Here is a 17769-nt window from a genome sequence, read left to right as displayed (position 1 = left end):
CTCTGGTCCTCTGGTGTCAAAACTCAGCTGAGATAAATCCCATCAGCCTTGAGAGACCCCAGGAAAAACCATCACAGCACAACTTCTGAGCACTGATGGATGGACAGATGAGTCTTCAACTAATTACAGTTGAAAAGTGGAGTGTTTATTACAGTGCTGGGCACAAGCTGAATAATTTCTAAAGGCATGTGTACCCTTTGAGAGTCTAAACTTATTCTCTGTCTCCTAATTTGTTGCATATGCATTAAGTTTTGTTTAGGTTTATGCATATTTATTTCTTATTAGTCTTTGTGCAGAGAGCTCTCTGGTTGTCTGCCCATCTCCTGCACCTTTGGTTTTGGTTTAGTGCAAACTTGACAACCACAGCCATCAGCTCCCTCCTAGAAGATGAGGAGATTACCAGGCAGGCCACACTCATCGTGCAGCCATAGATTTCCTCCTGCTGCTGCATGGACACGAGTGCCAGGAATTTGAAGGACTGTGCTGCCTGAACCTAACATCAAAAGCACCCAACGTCCATGCAACTCTCTGAGAAATGAAAAGCCTGATCGGATGAGTCAGGCAGGAATCCGAGGACTGGTTCAGCGGATTGTTCAAGGACTGGGGACTCTCGGGGTGGTGGACCTCTATAATTAGGACAATTTTGTTGGTTTTTGTTGTTCTTTTCCTAGTCATGTTAGCATTTGGGATTCTACGTCGCATACTTTTAAAGGCTATCAACGGTTTGGTCTCCAGTACCGCAGAAGTCAACCACTGAGAGTTTGTGGGACTAAAGCAAATTGGCAAGCCCACAAACCATGAGTGGTGGACAAATTCATCATCAGCCGCAGAAATAGTCCGACGCATTTCCTTTTAATTTTAGCTAACAGAAAATGTGGAGGTGTTGTATTGCACTAAATAGTTTATTTAGTAGTTGTTCTGCACTGGGTAACGGGAATTCTGTACTGAGTGTGGTATGTCATGTAGATTATTCCCCCTTCCTCATCACATCGTTTCTCCCCATGCACTCCTTTCTACACACCTGGTGGTCTGCCCCATGGATACCCCTCCCCTCGCCCCTCCCCAGTGGCATCCCATTGGCCACGGTCCTCTTTCCCCGCCCCCTTTCCCCTGGGGGATAAAACCCCACTGCAGGTAAAGGTTGGGCCTCTTTTGCCACCTGGGTGGTCACTGTGGCCAGCAGTGTCCCATCACAAGCCAATAAACAGGATACTCGTCCCCACGTGGGAAGAGCACTCCTCATCTTTTACCTTCAGTCCATGCAGGTCCGTGTGGGCTTGGGTTCCAGCTAGCTGGACTAGACCCATACAAAGCCCAGAGAACCACGGATTACTGCGGTTTAGTTCTTGTTTCAAGGTTTAAGGAGCCTTTCTTATCTTCTTCTAGCTTGGAAGTTCACGTTCCTTTCACCTTGTTTGAGGCAGTTTTGTGTGCTACAGGCTTTTGTGAGCACAGGATTTTGTGAGCACAGGACTTTATGAACACAGCAAATTAACGAAACAATTCAAAGCAGCACACTTCACTTAAATCTGAAATAGATTTCCAACTTCATTCCTAACCCCATATCTCAGCACCTGCAGTGGGCCAGGCAGGGAATCCACAGGAACCAGGAACACCAGGATGGCACAGCCTGTGTCCATCCATTGGGGAAAACTCTTCCCACCCTAAGGGAGCCTTCATCTGTTGGGAGCTTCCCTGGCAGCAGGACCCTCCAGGATCAGCTGGAAAACCCAAACTGCTCCAGGGAGGGTGAGGACAATCCACCAGCCATGGCCAGTGCTCCAGGCTGTGCTCAGATCATGGAAGTCCAGATGGAGTTTAGGACTTCCCTACACCATTATTTCCTATCAAAGATGGGCTGAGAGCTTCCACTGGAGTTCTGTGCAACCTCTGGGGCCTGCTGTCCCCAAATGTCACCTCTTCTCCTGTCACCTCACCCTGCCAGGGGCAGCATGATGCTCTGGGAGGGTCTCTCATTCTCCAGCCTCTGACAGGAACGTGTCCATCCTCACTGAGGAACTCCAGGAACCTCATTAAGCACCTCCACCCTTCATCTGAAGGCTGGAAAGGAGCTCAACACATTCCCAAATACCTCAGATTTTCCCTCAAGTCCTACTTGAACCATGCCAGTGTTCAGCCACCCACTGTCATGTAAATCTTGGGGGTTCTGCTCAAATCAATCATTTCATGGGCATTAAAGAAGCCCCCTGGGATCACCTCTTCATTTGAGGTTCACATGGAGAACAAAGATACTCTTGCCTTTGTCAACAAGGGAAAGGCAAGGAGAAGGCAGGAGATAAACCAGAAGATAAACCAGAAAATAAGGCAGAAGATAAACCAGATGATAAGGCAGGAGATAAACCAGAAGATAAGGGAGAAGATAAACCAGAAGATAAGATAAACTAGAAGATAAGACAGAAGATAAACTAGAAGATAAGGAGATAAACCAGAAGATAAACCAGAAAACAAGACAGAAGATAAACCAGAAGATAAGACAGAAGATAAACCAGAAGATAAACCAGAAAACAAGACAGAAGATAAACCAGAAGATAAGCTGGGTCAGCACCCAGGAGAGGAACCTCAGATGAACCTCATGGTGCTCCTGGAGCAGGAGGGAGCCATCTCTGAGGCACAGCTTGAATCCTCTGCAGTCCTTGGGAGACACTTCCCACTGAGCTCCCAGCCTCCTGCCAGCCCTCCAGGACCTCGTGGCACTTCTTTGCTGAGAGGAGCTCCTTCCAAGCCCAGCCTCCATCCCAAGGGCTCCCAGACTCCCAGGAAACCGTTCCCCAGCCCCAGAAGCAAAGCAGAACTTCTCACTTCTCAAACATTTTTCCCCATGGCAGCTGGCAAATCCCTTCCCTGGCTTCTGATCCAAGTTGGACAAAATTACTGCAGAGAATCCCTCCTGCTCCCCTCCCCCCCGTGCAAAGCAATCCCAAGGGAGGGATGGTTCCATGGGGACCCCCTGCTGGATTGCATCTGATTTCCCTCCTAAGTATGGAATGGGGAAGCATCTCGAGGGCTATGGCTGTGACCTCCATACAGCTCTTTTGTCAAGTGCCATTTCATTAAAAAATCAGCCTTTTAACTGTGGACACATTTCAACCTCACCAAATCTGCTAATTATTGACAGTTGGTGAAGAGGAGATTTCACTTGTTCCTCCTGTTAAACTGCATCTAATTAGTAATTACTGGTTCACTGTCATCTTTACTGCAATAATCCCACTGCACATTGGCTCATTAACCTTTTGCTTTTCTAAAGCAGCCTGCCAACAAGATGAAGGCTAAAACAGATTGGAAAACAATAGCTCAGCCTTGGATTTTAGGCTGTTTATTCCCCTTGTCCTGGAGATCCAAAAGGAAGATTATTTTTAAGGAAAGGCTGAAATCAGCCTCGTTCTGGAAGACACCTCGGTTTGCATTGAGCATCACCCTAAAAATACCCTTTAAACTTCCCCCAGGTGAGGGGCTCAGGTGGTTGAAGGCTGCTCTGCCATTCTCCAGCTCCATTTCTCCCTTTCTCACCTGGGCCTGTCCACCTCTGTCCCCAGGATCCCCGCGGGCAGGGGGTGACAGGAGCTCCTGGTGGATCTGCTGGAGGAACGCTCCGGAGGAGCAGGGCCCACGGGGCAGGGAAGCAACCCCGTGGTTCTTTCTTCTGCTGCTACACTGAATTTCATTTGCACAAGCCCCATTTTCGGTTTGGAGCTGTCACAGCTGTTTCCATTGGCAGTGCATAGCTGAGTAGGAGTTGTCAGTGGGGATGCTGCGGGATTGGGAGAGGGAAGAGATTCCCCGGGGGGCATGGGAGGCAGTTGGAGGTTGTGGGCTAAATGCATTAACTACATGTTTCTCCCAAACTTAACAGCAGTGAATTACTCAATGCATATTGATGGCTTTAGGTACCACAGTTAACACTATCCTGGGATGACAAGAACGTTTCTCAGCAGCTCCAGCGTGAGTATTCCCAAGGATCCATGGTTTCGTGGCTGGAACAAGGGGTTTATTTTTATAATGTTCTCTTTAGAGCCATAATATCCAGAAACAAGCTGTGATTCTGGAGCACCGCTGCAGAAATCCAAGTGGAATTTCATCCCTACCAAACCCAGGGCTTGGCTAGGCTGGGTATGGACCCAAAAAAGGCTCGGGGTGTATTAACCTTCCCAGCACGTGGAGGCTGCTCACCTCCAGAATTCCCTTTCCCTGTTTTCAGCCACAGCTGAGCCTGATTTCACTGGAATTGTTGTAACACAGGATTAACTCTGGAGCAGCTACAGCTTGATGGGACAAGGTGGCTGCATTTACCCAGCAAATTCATTAAACCTATTGCAAGGCTTCAGTTCTGCTGGAAAACCAATTGTGAGCTTGAGCCCCGTTAGGAAAGAGGATCAAAGGTGGCCACGCCAACTCCTGGCCCAAAACAAGCCCTCCAGGACACATCAGCCTCTGTGTCTGCTCCCTGACTTCCAAAAGGTTCTGAGTGTGAGCAAGGGCAGAACTTGGCTCACTCACAATTCCTGCTGCTCACACCACAGCCCTGTTTTTGGAACAGAGCACATCTCTTACCCCTTGTTGCTGATCTGGTACAACAGCCTGGTCCTGCTGTGCCCACCACCCAGGCCATGGGAAAAGCAAAGTCATTCCCACAGAGATCAGTGCTGAAACACCTCTGAATTCCTCATCCTCAACAGGACAGAATCATGGAATCATTCAGGTTGGAAAAGACTCCAAGGACATCAAGCCCAACCACTGAAGTTCAGGGTCTGGTGATGAGTGCCCAAAAATTCACAGGTTTTGAGAAACGCTTCCTGCAAGGAGACTTGGATTTCCCATCCAGAAATGGATCCAGAGGGGTTGGTCCAGGTAAAACACTCACTTTGCTCCCTTGAGTATCCCCACAGAAACCTCCAAAGAGATTCTGGATAATGGGGGGAATGTCCTTTGTAAACACTCACACACTTATAGAAAATGCAAACATAATGGGAAAATAGGCTGGGAGAGCTGGGAATGCTCCCCTGGAGAAGGGAAAATTCCAGGGAATCCTCAGAGACCCTGCAGAGGCTCCAGGAGAGCTGGAGAGGGGCTGGGGACAAGGCCTGCAGGGACAGGAGCCAGGGAATGGCTCCCACTGGGAAAGGGGAGATTGGGCTGGGATCTTGGCAAGGAATTCCTGCCTGGGCTGGAATTCCCAGATTTGCTGGGGCTGCCCCTGGATCCCTGGCAGTGCCCAAGGCCAGGATGGACACTGAGGCTGGAGCACCTGGGACAGTGGGAGGTGTCCCTGCCATGGGGTGGCACTGGGTGGGATTTAGGATCCCTCCTGATCCAAACCATCCCAGGATTGTGTGCCTGATCAGCCCTGGCTGCCCCTGGAGCCCCTGAGCCCATGGTGAGAGCAGATGTGGGATGCAGCTGTGCAGGGCTCTCATCCCCTGGAGCAGAGCTGGGTGGCAGCAGGCAGAGCCCAGGCAGGCTCTGGAGGGCTCCTCTTCCCTGGCAGGGAGTGTGGGCAGCACACATCATCCTGTCAGGCAGGGCTGATTCATGTTTGCTCCGCTCAGAACATCTCAGCTGCCTGCACGAGGTCACTCCCCACAACGCTGTCACTGGTGCTTGCAATCCCAGTGTCCCCAGAGCCAAACCACTCCTGAATTTTCCCTCTGGGTTAGAATTCATTCAGCTCCTAAAATCAATGAGATTTTCCCTGCTGGAGCATCAGGTATTGCGCATCAGGAGAAGTTATGTGAAGTATGTGTTATTGTTAGGAATAAATTTTTCACCAAAAGAATAACAAAGCACTGGGATGCTCTTCCCAGGGAGGTGGTGGAGTCACCACCACCAAAGAAGACAGGACATGGCACTTGGTGCTATAGTCTGGTTGAGGTGTTAGGGCACAGGTTGGACTCAATGACCATAGAGGTCTCTTCAGCCTCGTTATTCTGTGATTCTGTGATTCTGTCACCCAGAAAGCCACAATTCCAGTGGGAGGTGTCCCTGGTCATGGCAGGAAGCAAGAGGGTCCTTGAGGTCCTTCCAAGCAAAACCATTTTAGAATTCTAGGATTTTAGAGGTACAGTGGCAATGTCTCCTTTGGGATAAATGAGGTTGGTGGGACCTGCTGTGGCCTTGCTGCCCTGATTATCCTGAAAGACTTTTTCCTGGAAATTTCCAGGAAAATTGCCCCAGGGAAAGCTTGAACTGGATATGAGGAAGGAATTCTTCCTAGAAAGGGTGGTCAGGCACCCCCAGGGCAGGTCCCCATCCCTGCAGGGATTTCACAGCCCTGTGGCACTTGGGGACAGGGTCAGTGGTGGCCCTGGCAGTGCTGGGGGAACAGTTGGACTCACTGATCTCAGAGGGCTTTTCCAGCCTTAAAAACGCTCAGATTCCCTGGGAAAGGAGCAGAAGGGATGCTGTGTGCCCCAGCCTCCTTCCCACGGGCAGGCTGGACCTGCTCCAGCTCCACCTTGAGCAGGTGTGAGACCTGGCAGTGCTGCTCAGCCTTGCCAAGCCCAGCCTGGGAGCAGAACTGGGGATCAGCGCAGAGCTGAGGGCCTGGAGCTGAGCCTGAGCTCCTGCCAAAAGCACTGCCAGGCTCTGGGGGTGCACAGAGCCCAGGAGAGGCAGGGAAATCACATTGCTCCTGCAACTGGGGCTTGTGCAGCTTCTGACTGCAATGCTGTGTCTGCTCCTGATGGAAGGGCTCCAAAAACGATGTTGACTAATTAGAAAAAGTTTAAGGAAGAGCCATATGAATCATTAAAGCTTCAGCAAACACGTCTTTTAGCAAGAGGCTCCAAGACTGAGATAAATTCAGGTTCTTAGAGAGAAGGGACAGTTTTCTCTCAGCCTGGAGACAGCAAGAAGGACAACAGAGAATTCCCAACGTGTTTGTCAGTCAGCACACAAGTGTACAGCAAGATTCCCTGGCTGGAAGTCATGGATAAACCCATCCAGACTGAAAAAAAATATGAATTCATGTGCAGACGGTGATAGAAACTCCTGATCCAGCTGACAGGAAAAGAACCTTGTGAGAGAGCCCTTGTGCTTCTCCCTTAGGAGGAGAGACCCACTCTGGAAATGCACAGATTTACAACCAGCAAAAGCTCCAATCACCAAAATTAAAGACTTAAAATAAACCCACCCGAGCAATTTGATCAGCTAAATTGCTCTGAGTGATGGCATTGGTCATTCCCTGTTTCCTTGGCTGGTTTTCCTTTGTTCACCCCCAGGCTGGGCCTTCCCAGGAGATGAAAAAGCAAAAAGCTCTCAGAGAAGCTCTGGGGAAGAACTTCCCCCTCAAAGGGGTGGTCCAGGCTCTTGGCCTCATGGACAAGGCTTGGATTCAATATTTTAACTCCAAGGAAAGCCCAGTGTGAGGGAGAGGGGCCTTCCCCTGCCTGGTGAAGCTGTGCTGTTCAGGAGAGGAATATTCACAGAATTTTACACAGAATTCTACACAGAACTCACAGAACCCCTGGGTTGGAAGAGACCTTCAAGACCATGGAGTCCAACCCAGCCCCAACCCCTCAGCTAAACCCTGGCCCCCAGTGCCACATCCAGGGATGGGGACTCCACCACCTCCCTGGGCAGCCATTCCAGACCTTTCTCACCATTTCTGTAAAAACCTTTTCCCTGCTATCCAGCCTGGATTTCCCTTGGCACAGCTCGAGGCTGTGCCCTCTGCTTGTGTCAGCTCCTGCAGACAGAGCCCAGCCCCAGCTGAGCACAGGCACCTTTCAGGAGCTGTGCAGAGTGATGGGGGCACCCCTGAGTCTCCTTTTCTCCAGGCTGAGCACCCCCAGCTCCCTCAGGGGTTCCTCTCAGGGTTTGTGTTCCCAGCCCCTCTCCAGCCCCCTCTGGATGGGCTCAAACATCCCAAAGTCCTTCCCAAGCTGAGGGGCCAGGGCTGGGCACAGCACTCCAGGTGCAGGGGCAGAAAGCAGCTCCCCCAGGAATGGAGGGCCCACAGGAGTGGGGATCCCCCAGGAAGGCAAAGAGGCCGTGGTTTGTCACCCCCTGAGAGCCCCAGACCCCACTGACCTCGGACATCTGCGGGAAGAGGCTGATGGCCAGGGGCAGGGCCAGCCCAAAGGCAGCCAGGCACACGAGGCTCTGCACCGGGAGCAGCATCCGGGGCCGGCACCTCAGCAGCCACGTCCTGCAAGGGAAAGGCTCAGTTAGAGCACTGCAGGGACAGGGGACAGCCAGAGCCAGGTTCTGCAAGGGAAGGGCTCAGTTAGAGCACTGCAGGGACAGGGGACAGCCAGAGCCAAGTTCTGCAAGGGAAAGGCTCAGTTAGAGCACTGCAGGGACAGGGGACAGCCAGAGCCAAGTTCTGCAAGGGAAAGGCTCAGTTAGAGCACCCAGGGACAGCCAGAGCCAGGTTCTGCAAGGGAAGGGCTCAGTTAGAGCACCCAGGGACAGGGCACAGCCAGAGCCAGGTTCTGCAAGGGAAAGGCTCAGTTAGAGCACCCCAGGGACAGGGGACAGCCAGAGCCAGGTTCTGCAAGGGAAAGGCTCAGTTAGAGCACCCCAGGGACAGGGGACAGCCAGAGCCAGGTTCTGCGAGGGAAAGGCTCAGTTAGAGCACCCCAGGGACAGGGGACAGCCAGAGCCAGGTTCTGCAAGGGAAGGGCTCAGTTAGAGCACCCAGGGACAGGGGACAGCCAGAGCCAGGTTCTGCAAGGGAAGGGCTCAGTTAGAGCACCCAGGGACAGGGGACAGCCAGAGCCAGGTTCTGCAAGGGAAGGGCTCAGTTAGAGCACTCCAGGGACAGGGGACAGCCAGAGCCAGGTTCTGCAAGGGAAGGGCTCAATTAGAGCACTGCAGGGACAGCCAGAGCCAGGTTCTGCAAGGGAAAGGCTCAGTTAGAGCACTGCAGGGACAGGGGACAGCCAGAGCCAGGTTCTGCAAGGGAAGGGCTCAGTTAGAGCACCCCAGGGACAGGGGACAGCCAGAGCCAGGTTCTGCAAGGGAAGGGCTCAGTTAGAGCACCCCAGGGACAGGGGACAGCCAGAGCCAAGTTCTGCAAGGGAAAGGCTCAGTTAGAGCACTGCAGGGACAGGGGACAGCCAGAGCCAGGTTCTGCAAGGGAAAGGCTCAGTTAGAGCACTGCAGGGACAGGGGACAGCCAGAGCCAAGTTCTGCAAGGGAAGGGCTCAGTTAGAGCACCCAGGGACAGGGGACAGCCAGAGCCAGGTTCTGCAAGGGAAAGGCTCAGTTAGAGCACCCAGGGACAGCCAGAGCCAAGTTCTGCAAGGGAAGGGCTCAGTTAGAGCACCCAGGGACAGCCAGAGCCAGGTTCTGCAAGGGAAAGGCTCAGTTAGAGCACCCAGGGACAGCCAGAGCCAGGTTCTGCAAGGGAAAGGCTCAGTTAGAGCACCCCAGGGACAGCCAGAGCCAAGTTCTGCAAGGGAAAGGCTCAGTTAGAGCACCCCAGGGACAGCCAGAGCCTGAGGCAGAGATGTGGGACTCCAGGCAGCTCTTCAAAATGGGTTTATTGTAGAGATGTTACAGCAGCCTTGTGTTGTGGGTGACAGAGCCACTCCTAAAGCTGCCAGCTCCAGCTATAGGCAAGCCTGAAGACCTTTTAGTTCTGGTTACACTGCATTTTATATTTTCCTTTGCTGAGCATCTTCACACATAGCAACCAATCAATACCTTTATTATTACCTATAGCCTATCATAACTTCTATCATTACCATATTATGGTCAATACTTTCCAATCATATGAGTTACTGTGTTACAGTTTAAGCTTAAAGTTGTTTTTCAATTTTCTTGCAGTGGAAAATTCTTAGAACTTTTTTCTATTTGCCACATCAGTGTGTCTAGTTTGCCTAGTGGTACCTTTCTGCTTTTTAAAGACCTATTTCTGATTGGAAAAAGCATTTTTTGGTTTGTGGTCAACAAATCCTTTGTTCTAGTCATAAAACCCCCTTCCAGCTCGACTTAACCTTTGCTTTCTTAATTGTCCAGTAAATGTCCTGGCTCAGCAATTGGCACTTCAGACATGTATGGTTCTTCTATATCAAAATTTGCTTCTGCCTCTGTTCTGCTCTCAGGTTCTACATCCAGAGATCTTTCTGCCAAGCACACCTATCTGTGAGACTTCCTTGTCCAGCTTCCATCCTTCCCAAAGGGGAGAGCAGGACATCCCTGCATGGACTCTGCTGCTCACCTGGACCCGCTGTGCCCCTCTCCTCACTGGTGTCAGTCCCCTCAGAGAACCATGGGATGGGTTGGCTTGGAAAGAGCCTTAAACATGATCCAAAACTCCTCCTGCTGCCAAGGCAGGGACACCTTCCCCATGCCAGGATCCTCCCAGCCCTGTCCAACCCTGGGGCACTGCCAGGGGGGAACAGCTTTTCCTCAGCAACCCCAGTTCCACCCACCCCCATGGGTGAGGCAGAGCAGGTGACCCCAGCACGGGTGACACCTGCAGCAGGCTGGAGCTGATGCCCTGTGAGCAGAAGGAAATCAGGTCCTTGAGAGGCACTGGAAGCTCTGGGAGCTTTAGAAAAGGCACTGGGAAAGGCACAAAGAGCTTCGTTAAAGGGGTAATAAAGGCACAGCATTGACAATCCCTTAATTTGTTAAAAGCCCCTCTCCTCACTGGTGTCAGTCCCCTCAGAGAACCATGGGATGGGTTGGCTTGGAAAGAGCCTTAAACATGATCCAAAACTCCTCCTGCTGCCATGGCAGGGACACCTTCCCCATGCCAGGGTCCTCCCAGCCCTGCCAGTGGGGGACAGCCCTTCCTCAGCAGGTCACCAGCAACCCCAGCTCCACCCACCCCAAAATGGGTGAGGCAGAGCAGGTGAGCCCAGCACAGGTGAGCCCAGCACAGGTGATCCCAGCACAGGTGATCCCCCAGCACAGGTGATCCCAGCACAGGTGATCTCCCAGCACAGGTGAGCCCAGCACAGGTGATCCCAGCACAGGTGACACCAGCACAGGTGATCCCCCAGCACAGGTGACACCAGCACAGGTGATCCCAGCACAGGTGATCCCCCAGCACAGGTGATCCCCCAGCACAGGTGAGCCCAGCACAGGTGAGCCCAGCACAGGTGACACCACCACAGGTGAGCCCAGCACAGGTGACACCAGCACAGGTGATCCCCCAGCACAGGTGACACCAGCACAGGGGATCCCAGCACAGGTGATCCCAGCACAGGTGATCCCAGCACAGGTGATCCCCCAGCACAGGGGATCCCATCACAGGTGAGCCCCCACCACAGGTGACACCAGCACAGGTGACACCAGCACAGGTGAGCCCAGCACAGGTGACACCACCACAGGTGAGCCCAGCACAGGTGACACCAGCACAGGTGACACCAGCACAGGTGATCCCCCAGCACAGGTGACACCAGCACAGGTGATCCCCCAGCACAGGTGATCCCCCAGCACAGGTGATCCCCCAGCACAGGTGACACCAGCACAGGTGATCCCCCAGCACAGGTGATCCCAGCACAGGTGACACCAGCACAGGTGATCCCAGCACAGGTGATCCCAGCACAGGTGATCCCAGCACAGGTGACACCAGCACAGGTGATCCCCCAGCACAGGTGATCCCAGCACAGGTGATCCCCCAGCACAGGTGACACCTGCAGCAGGCTGGAGTTGATGCCCCAAGTCCTTGAGGGGCACTGGGAGCACTGGGAGCTGTGGGAAAGGCACTGGGAAAGGCACAAAGAGCTTCATTAAAGGGACAATAAAGGCACAGCATTGACAATCCCTTAATTTGTTAAAATCCAGCACCTGCAGAGGGGGCAAGGATGTTTGGATATTTCCTGTTCCTGGGGGACGTTTAGGAGTTCAAGATTTGTTAACAGCAAACTGCTGAAGGTACCTGCAAGGTCAGGTTCTGGTAATGACCCAAAAGTGACCCTTTGATGGAATGAACACTGGAAAACTGGGACAACATTTGGCTGGTAGGAGCTGGTATTTTAAATATATTCCGGGATAAATATTAACTAAAATATTATAAATAAAAATAAATATTATTTATAAATAATATAAATATATTATAAATAATAATAATATTATAATATTATAATATATATTATATATTATAATACATAATTATATAATATATAATTATATAACATTGTATATTTTATATGTTATGTATAATCATGTATTATTTATAAATAATACAGAAATATTATAAATAAGAATAAATATTATATTCATATGATAAATAGTAATATTTAATATATGTTCTAAATAATAATTAAATAAATAATATAAATAATAACTGCCTCAGGCAGTTTACCGGTGTTACAGAGGAAAATATAATTTGTGAAGGATTTATTCCAGAGCCATTTACAAAAAGGATCCCTATCATTCAACTGAAAAAAATGGGAATATAAACCAACACCAGGACAGGGAGTTCTGCTGGAATGTTCAGGGTGTATCAGCAATGTGGAGAGGGAGTGGATTTGCTGCTGGGTTATTTTGGACACAGGGAGCAGCTGGAGCTGGGCCAGGGCAGGTTTGGGTTGGATTTTAGGGAAAGGTGGATTTTACTCACCCCCTGAGGGGGGGTAAAAACATCCAGGGCTAAAAATCCAGGCTCCCAGGGAATGGGCATGGTCCTGAGGCTGCCAGAGCCCCAGGAGCCTTTGGACAGCACTCCAGGGATGCCCAGGGTGGGATTTTGGGGATCTGGGCAGGGCCAGGGCTGGATGGATGATAGCTGTGGGTCCAGCTCAGGATATTCCGTGATCTCCTTCCCCCTGGGGTGGTCACAGGAGCTCTCCTTGGCCAGGGAAGGTACAAGAGATGGCACCAAGCCTGAACATCCATCCCAGAGGTGACATCCCTGGGATTAAACCAGTCCCAGCCCAAAGTGCTCCATTGCCCTGCCTTGGCACGGGGCTGCAGCCAGGCTGGACCCAGGTCCCCTCAGCCCCTTGCTGCACCTCCAGTGCTGGCTCTGAGCACTCCTGGGGGATCTGATGAGAAGGAATTCATGCCCTGCTCCTGCCTGAGCCTCCCCAGCCTGCTGAGAGCTGCCTTCATCTGCAGGAGCCTGGGCAGAGCAAGCACCAGGCTTGAACTCCTCCAGCAGCTCAGCTCCTCACTAATAAGCTCTCGAGACAGAGTTGATCCTATCAATTTGTGCTGTGAAAATCAAACTTCTGTTCTCCAATCTTGAGCTGCTCTGTGCTGCACAGAGCATGGCTGCAGCTCAGAGCCTCTCTGAGGAGCCTGCAAGGCTTCGAGCAAGGAGGAGAGCAGGGCACCTGTCCAAGGAGGAGAGAGGGTCACCTGTCCAAGGAGGAGAGCAGGGCACCTGTCCAAGGAGGAGAGAGAGTCACCTGTCCAAGGAGGAGAGAGGGTCACCTGTCCAAGGAGGAGAGAGAGTCACCTGTCCAAGGAGGAGAGAGGGTCACCTGTCCAAGGAGGAGAGAGGGTCACCTGTCCAAGGAGGAGAGAGAGTCACCTGTCCAAGGAGGAGAGAGGGTCACCTGTCCAAGGAGGAGAGCAGGGCACCTGTCCAAGGAGGAGAGAGAGTCACCTGTCCAAGGAGGAGAGAGGGTCACCTGTCCAAGGAGGAGAGCAGGGCACCTGTCCAAGGAGGAGAGAGAGTCACCTGTCCAAGGAGGAGAGCAGGGCACCTGTCCAAGGAGGAGAGAGAGTCACCTGTCCAAGGAGGAGAGCAGGGCACCTGTCCAAGGAGGAGAGAGAGTCACCTGTCCAAGGAGGAGAGAGAGTCACCTGTCCAAGGAGGAGAGCAGGGCACCTGTCCAAGGAGGAGAGAGAGTCACCTGTCCACAGAGGAGAGAGAGTCACCTGTCCAAGGAGGAGAGAGGGTCACCTGTCCAAGGAGGAGAGCAGGGCACCTGTCTAAGGAGGAGAGAGGGTCACCTGTCCAAGGAGGAGAGCAGGGTCACCTGTCCAAGGAGGAGAGAGGGTCACCTGTCCAAGGAGGAGAGCAGGGCACCTGTCCCAGTAGGAAAGGTGACCCATCCCAGCAGAGAAGGTGACCTGTCCCAGCAGGACAGCAGCTGACCTGCTCCACACCCTGTCACACCTGCCCTGTTCCAGGACTGCCCTGGATAAGCCCTGATCACCCCTGGCATGGGCAGGGGCAGCTCCTGGAGCTGTGACCATCCCTGGATGCACAGGGGCAGCTCCTGGAGCTGTGATCACCCCTGGCATGGGCAGGGGCAGCTCCTGGAGCTGTGACCATCCCTGGATGCACAGGGGCAGCTCCTGGAGCTGTGACCATCCCTGGGTGCACAGGGGCAGCTCCTGGAGCTGTGACCACCCCTGGGTGCACAGGGGCAGCTCCTGGAGCTGTGACCATCCCTGGATGCACAGGGGCAGCTCCTGGAGCTGTGATCACCCCTGGGTGCACAGGGGCAGCTCCTGGAGCTGTGACCACCCCTGGGTGCACAGGGGCAGCTCCTGGAGCTGTGACCACCCCTGGATGCACAGGGGCAGCTCCTGGAGCTGTGACCACCCCTGGATGCACAGGGGCAGCTCCTGGAGCTGTGACCATCCCTGGATGCACAGGGGCAGCTCCTGGAGCTGTGATCACCCCTGGGTGCACAGGGGCAGCTCCTGGAGCTGTGATCACCCCTGGCATGGGCAGGGGCAGCTCCTGGAGCTGTGATCACCCCTGGCATGGGCAGGGGCAGCTCCTGGAGCTGTGATCACCCCTGGGTGCACAGGGGCAGCTCCTGGAGCTGTGATCACCCCTGGCATGGGCAGGGGCAGCTCCTGGAGCTGTGATCACCCCTGGCATGGGCAGGGGCAGCTCCTGGAGCTGTGATCACCCCTGGGTGCACAGGGGCAGCTCCTGGAGCTGTGATCACCCCTGGCATGGGCAGGGGCAGCTCCTGGAGCTGTGATCACCCCTGGGTACACAGGGGCAGCTCCTGGAGCTGTGATCACCCCTGGGTACACAGGGGCAGCTCCTGGAGCTGGTTTTTGTCCTGCTGAAGCTGCTGTGATCTGTGAGAGCCCTCACTGGGACACTCCCAGCAGCAGATCCTCGCAGCCTCCTGGGGCTCAGTTTAGAGCCAAAGCATTGCTGCTGACACCACCCCTGACATCTTAATTTGGAGCTGCACCCTCTGTAATTACTGCCCTGTCGGGGACCTTATAATCACCCAAGTAAAACCTCAACCAATTTAAAAGGATCCCAGGTCCAGCCCCCAGGTGTGACTTCCAGGGGTGCTTCCAGCCCAGGCCAGTTCAAATTACAAGGGCCGACCTCCTAATTAGGAAGAGTTATGGCTCGATTTAAAAAGGAGAGCAGACTAATTAACACATGTAGTGTAATGTCTTAATTGGGATTCAGATTGGAGAATTTGTGTGGTTCAGAATAAATGACTCATAATTAGCCAAGAGGTCCAGTTTTCTCCTGTCCCTGGATCCCTGCTCCCGACACCGAGCTGGGGAGGAAGGGGAGTTAAATATTGCATTTTGTGAGCTGTCAGCTGCACTGCAAATCCCTCTTTGCACCCATTAACCTCCCATTGGAAGGGAGTGATGAGGAGCTTCCAAAGGGTTTCACTGCAGAGGATCAGCACAGATTGAATATAAATTAATAAAATAAAATATCCGTGTGGAAATAAAATTAATATCCATGTGGTGAGGAGGGATTTAGTTCACACCACTGCCCTGCCTGCTCTGCCAAAGGGTTGGGTCAGGGAATGGGGAGGTCTGGAGCTTCAGAGCCCCCTGACAGCCCAACTCTGGCATCTTCTGGAGCCCAAACAATCCCAGGGTGAGGGAGGTTGGGAGGGAGGTCACCCAGTCCCACCTCCCTGCTCCAGTAGGGTCCCCTGGAGCACAGAATTCAGGATTGTGTCCAGATGCATTTTGAGTATCTCAAAAAATACTCAAAATAGAGATATTAAAAATTGAATTACTGACCATCTCCAGAGATGTCCAAAAAGCAGAGGAAGGAGCCTGATTTATTCACAGGAGCAAACCCCATCCCACCCCACCATAACCCTGCAGAAATATTGGTGCTGTTTCACAGGAGAACAGGAGTTTTAGAGACCTCACCCCATGCACAGGACAGGGGCAGCTCTGGAATTAAACCCTGGCTCAGATTATTCAACAAAGTGTTGGAAAGTTTGGTCTCACCCTGGAAAGCTGCAGGAGGACAAGAGAATCATGGAATGGTTGGGAGTGGAAGGGACCTTAAAGCCCATCAGGGACACCTCCCACTGTCCCAGGAGGATCCAAGCCCCAATGTCCAACCTGGCCTTGGGCACTGCCAGGGATCCAGGGGCAGCCCCAGCAAATCTGGGAATTCCCTCCCAAGGCATCTCCACCCTCCCAGCCAGGAATTCCTTCCCAAGATCTGATCCAAACCTCCCTCCCTCAGCTGGAGACCATCTCCCCTTGTCCTTGCACTCCCTGCTCTTGGGAAAAATCCCTCTCCAGCCTTTCCTAAGCCCCCTTTAACATGTTTATTTTATTGTCCCCAATTTCATAACCCAACACTTTTGCTCTGTCTCATTGGCATAAAAAACTGCTCCACATTTCACCCTGACCTTTGGATGGCAAAGAACAGTAAATTCCACAACACTTCCTCCTCCTCTTCCCCTTTCTCTTCCAGCTTTGTCCCTTTCTCCCTTCAAACCCTGCAATGTCCCTTCCTCCTGGGATTTCCCCGTACACCTGTGGTGGTTTCAGAGGTGGTTTTGTGCTGAGAAGACCCTGGGAGAGGCTGGTGTTGGAGCATTGGGGGTAGGACGGTCGGGACAGACGGACAGAGACGAGAGGTCTCTGAAGCCAGGTCATGGAACTTGTGGGTTATTGCAAAGGGCCTGGGTGCAGGGGCCTTTTGGGATTTGGGGTTTATTGCAAAGGGCCTGGGTGCAGGGGCCTTTTGGGATTTGGGGTTTATTGCAAAGGGCCTGGGTGCAGGGGCCTTTTGGGATTTGGGGTTTATTGCAAAGGGCCTGGGTGCAGGGGCCTTTTGGGATTTGGGGTTTATTGCAAAGGGCCTGGGTGCAGGGCCCTGATGGGAGCTGCCAGCCAGAGCTCAGATGAGGCCCGAGAGAAGAGAGGGGTAGAGAGGATGAGAGGGTGAGAGAGTAAGAGGGTAAGAGCATAAGGGAGTAAAAAAGGTAAGAGAGTAAAAAGGGTAAGAGAGTAAAAGGGTAAGAGAGCGAGGTTCCCGTTACAACACCATAAATCTTCTTCTGTGTTGAATATTCTAATTCTCACTAACCAATCTAGTACAAGATACAAATCCTACAGCATTTCTATACAGCCTATAAGAATCATTACATTACCATGCTGTGTTACATTTTAAACCCTACAAACTCCTCTTTGGGCCCTTCTGCCAAGCTGTAGGGTCTGCTCTGACCCTTGGAGCTGCCTGCAAGCAGAGGGTGTTGTTCCATCAAAAGAGGATTGTCGCCCTGATTTTTTAAGATTTTCGTAGCCTTCTGATGTTTACACTCTTGTAGCAAACTTTCTCACACACTTTCTGTACATAACTCATGGTTTTGCATTCCTTTATGGAGGAAGAGAAAGTTGATGGACTGTTGGTTTGTCCAGTGTCATTGGAGAGGTGGCACTGTCACCCAATCCACTGTCATTCTTGGAAAACTATAAATGTTGGAGTCAGAAAATAAACTTCCCTTTTGTCTTCACCTTGAGAACAGCGGTGTGCGCCTGTGTTCTTTCATGTCCTATAGCGACAGGGGATCACCTTCAGTCTGGCCACACCATTGTTTTCCTGTTGTTCAGTAACTGAGGTATCTCAAAGCTTGCTTTCATTTCAAT

General features: G+C 52.2%; 1 protein-coding gene across 1 annotated transcript in view; it reads right to left on the bottom strand.

The window, feature by feature from the left end:
* Positions 1 to 17769, bottom strand: part of SFXN5 (sideroflexin 5) — a 119523-nt gene that overhangs the window by 14600 nt on the left and 87154 nt on the right. The window contains exon 13 of the mRNA XM_036382894.2: positions 8047 to 8164. Coding sequence (XP_036238787.1) covers positions 8047 to 8164 — 118 coding nt within the window. The remainder of the gene's footprint in view (positions 1 to 8046; positions 8165 to 17769) is intronic.

Source organism: Molothrus ater, chromosome 4 (assembly GCF_012460135.2).
Source record: "Molothrus ater isolate BHLD 08-10-18 breed brown headed cowbird chromosome 4, BPBGC_Mater_1.1, whole genome shotgun sequence".
Classification (NCBI taxonomy): Eukaryota; Metazoa; Chordata; class Aves; order Passeriformes; family Icteridae; genus Molothrus; species Molothrus ater.
Note: the sequence above shows the minus strand (reverse complement) of the source record. Positions and strands in the feature narration are given on the sequence as shown.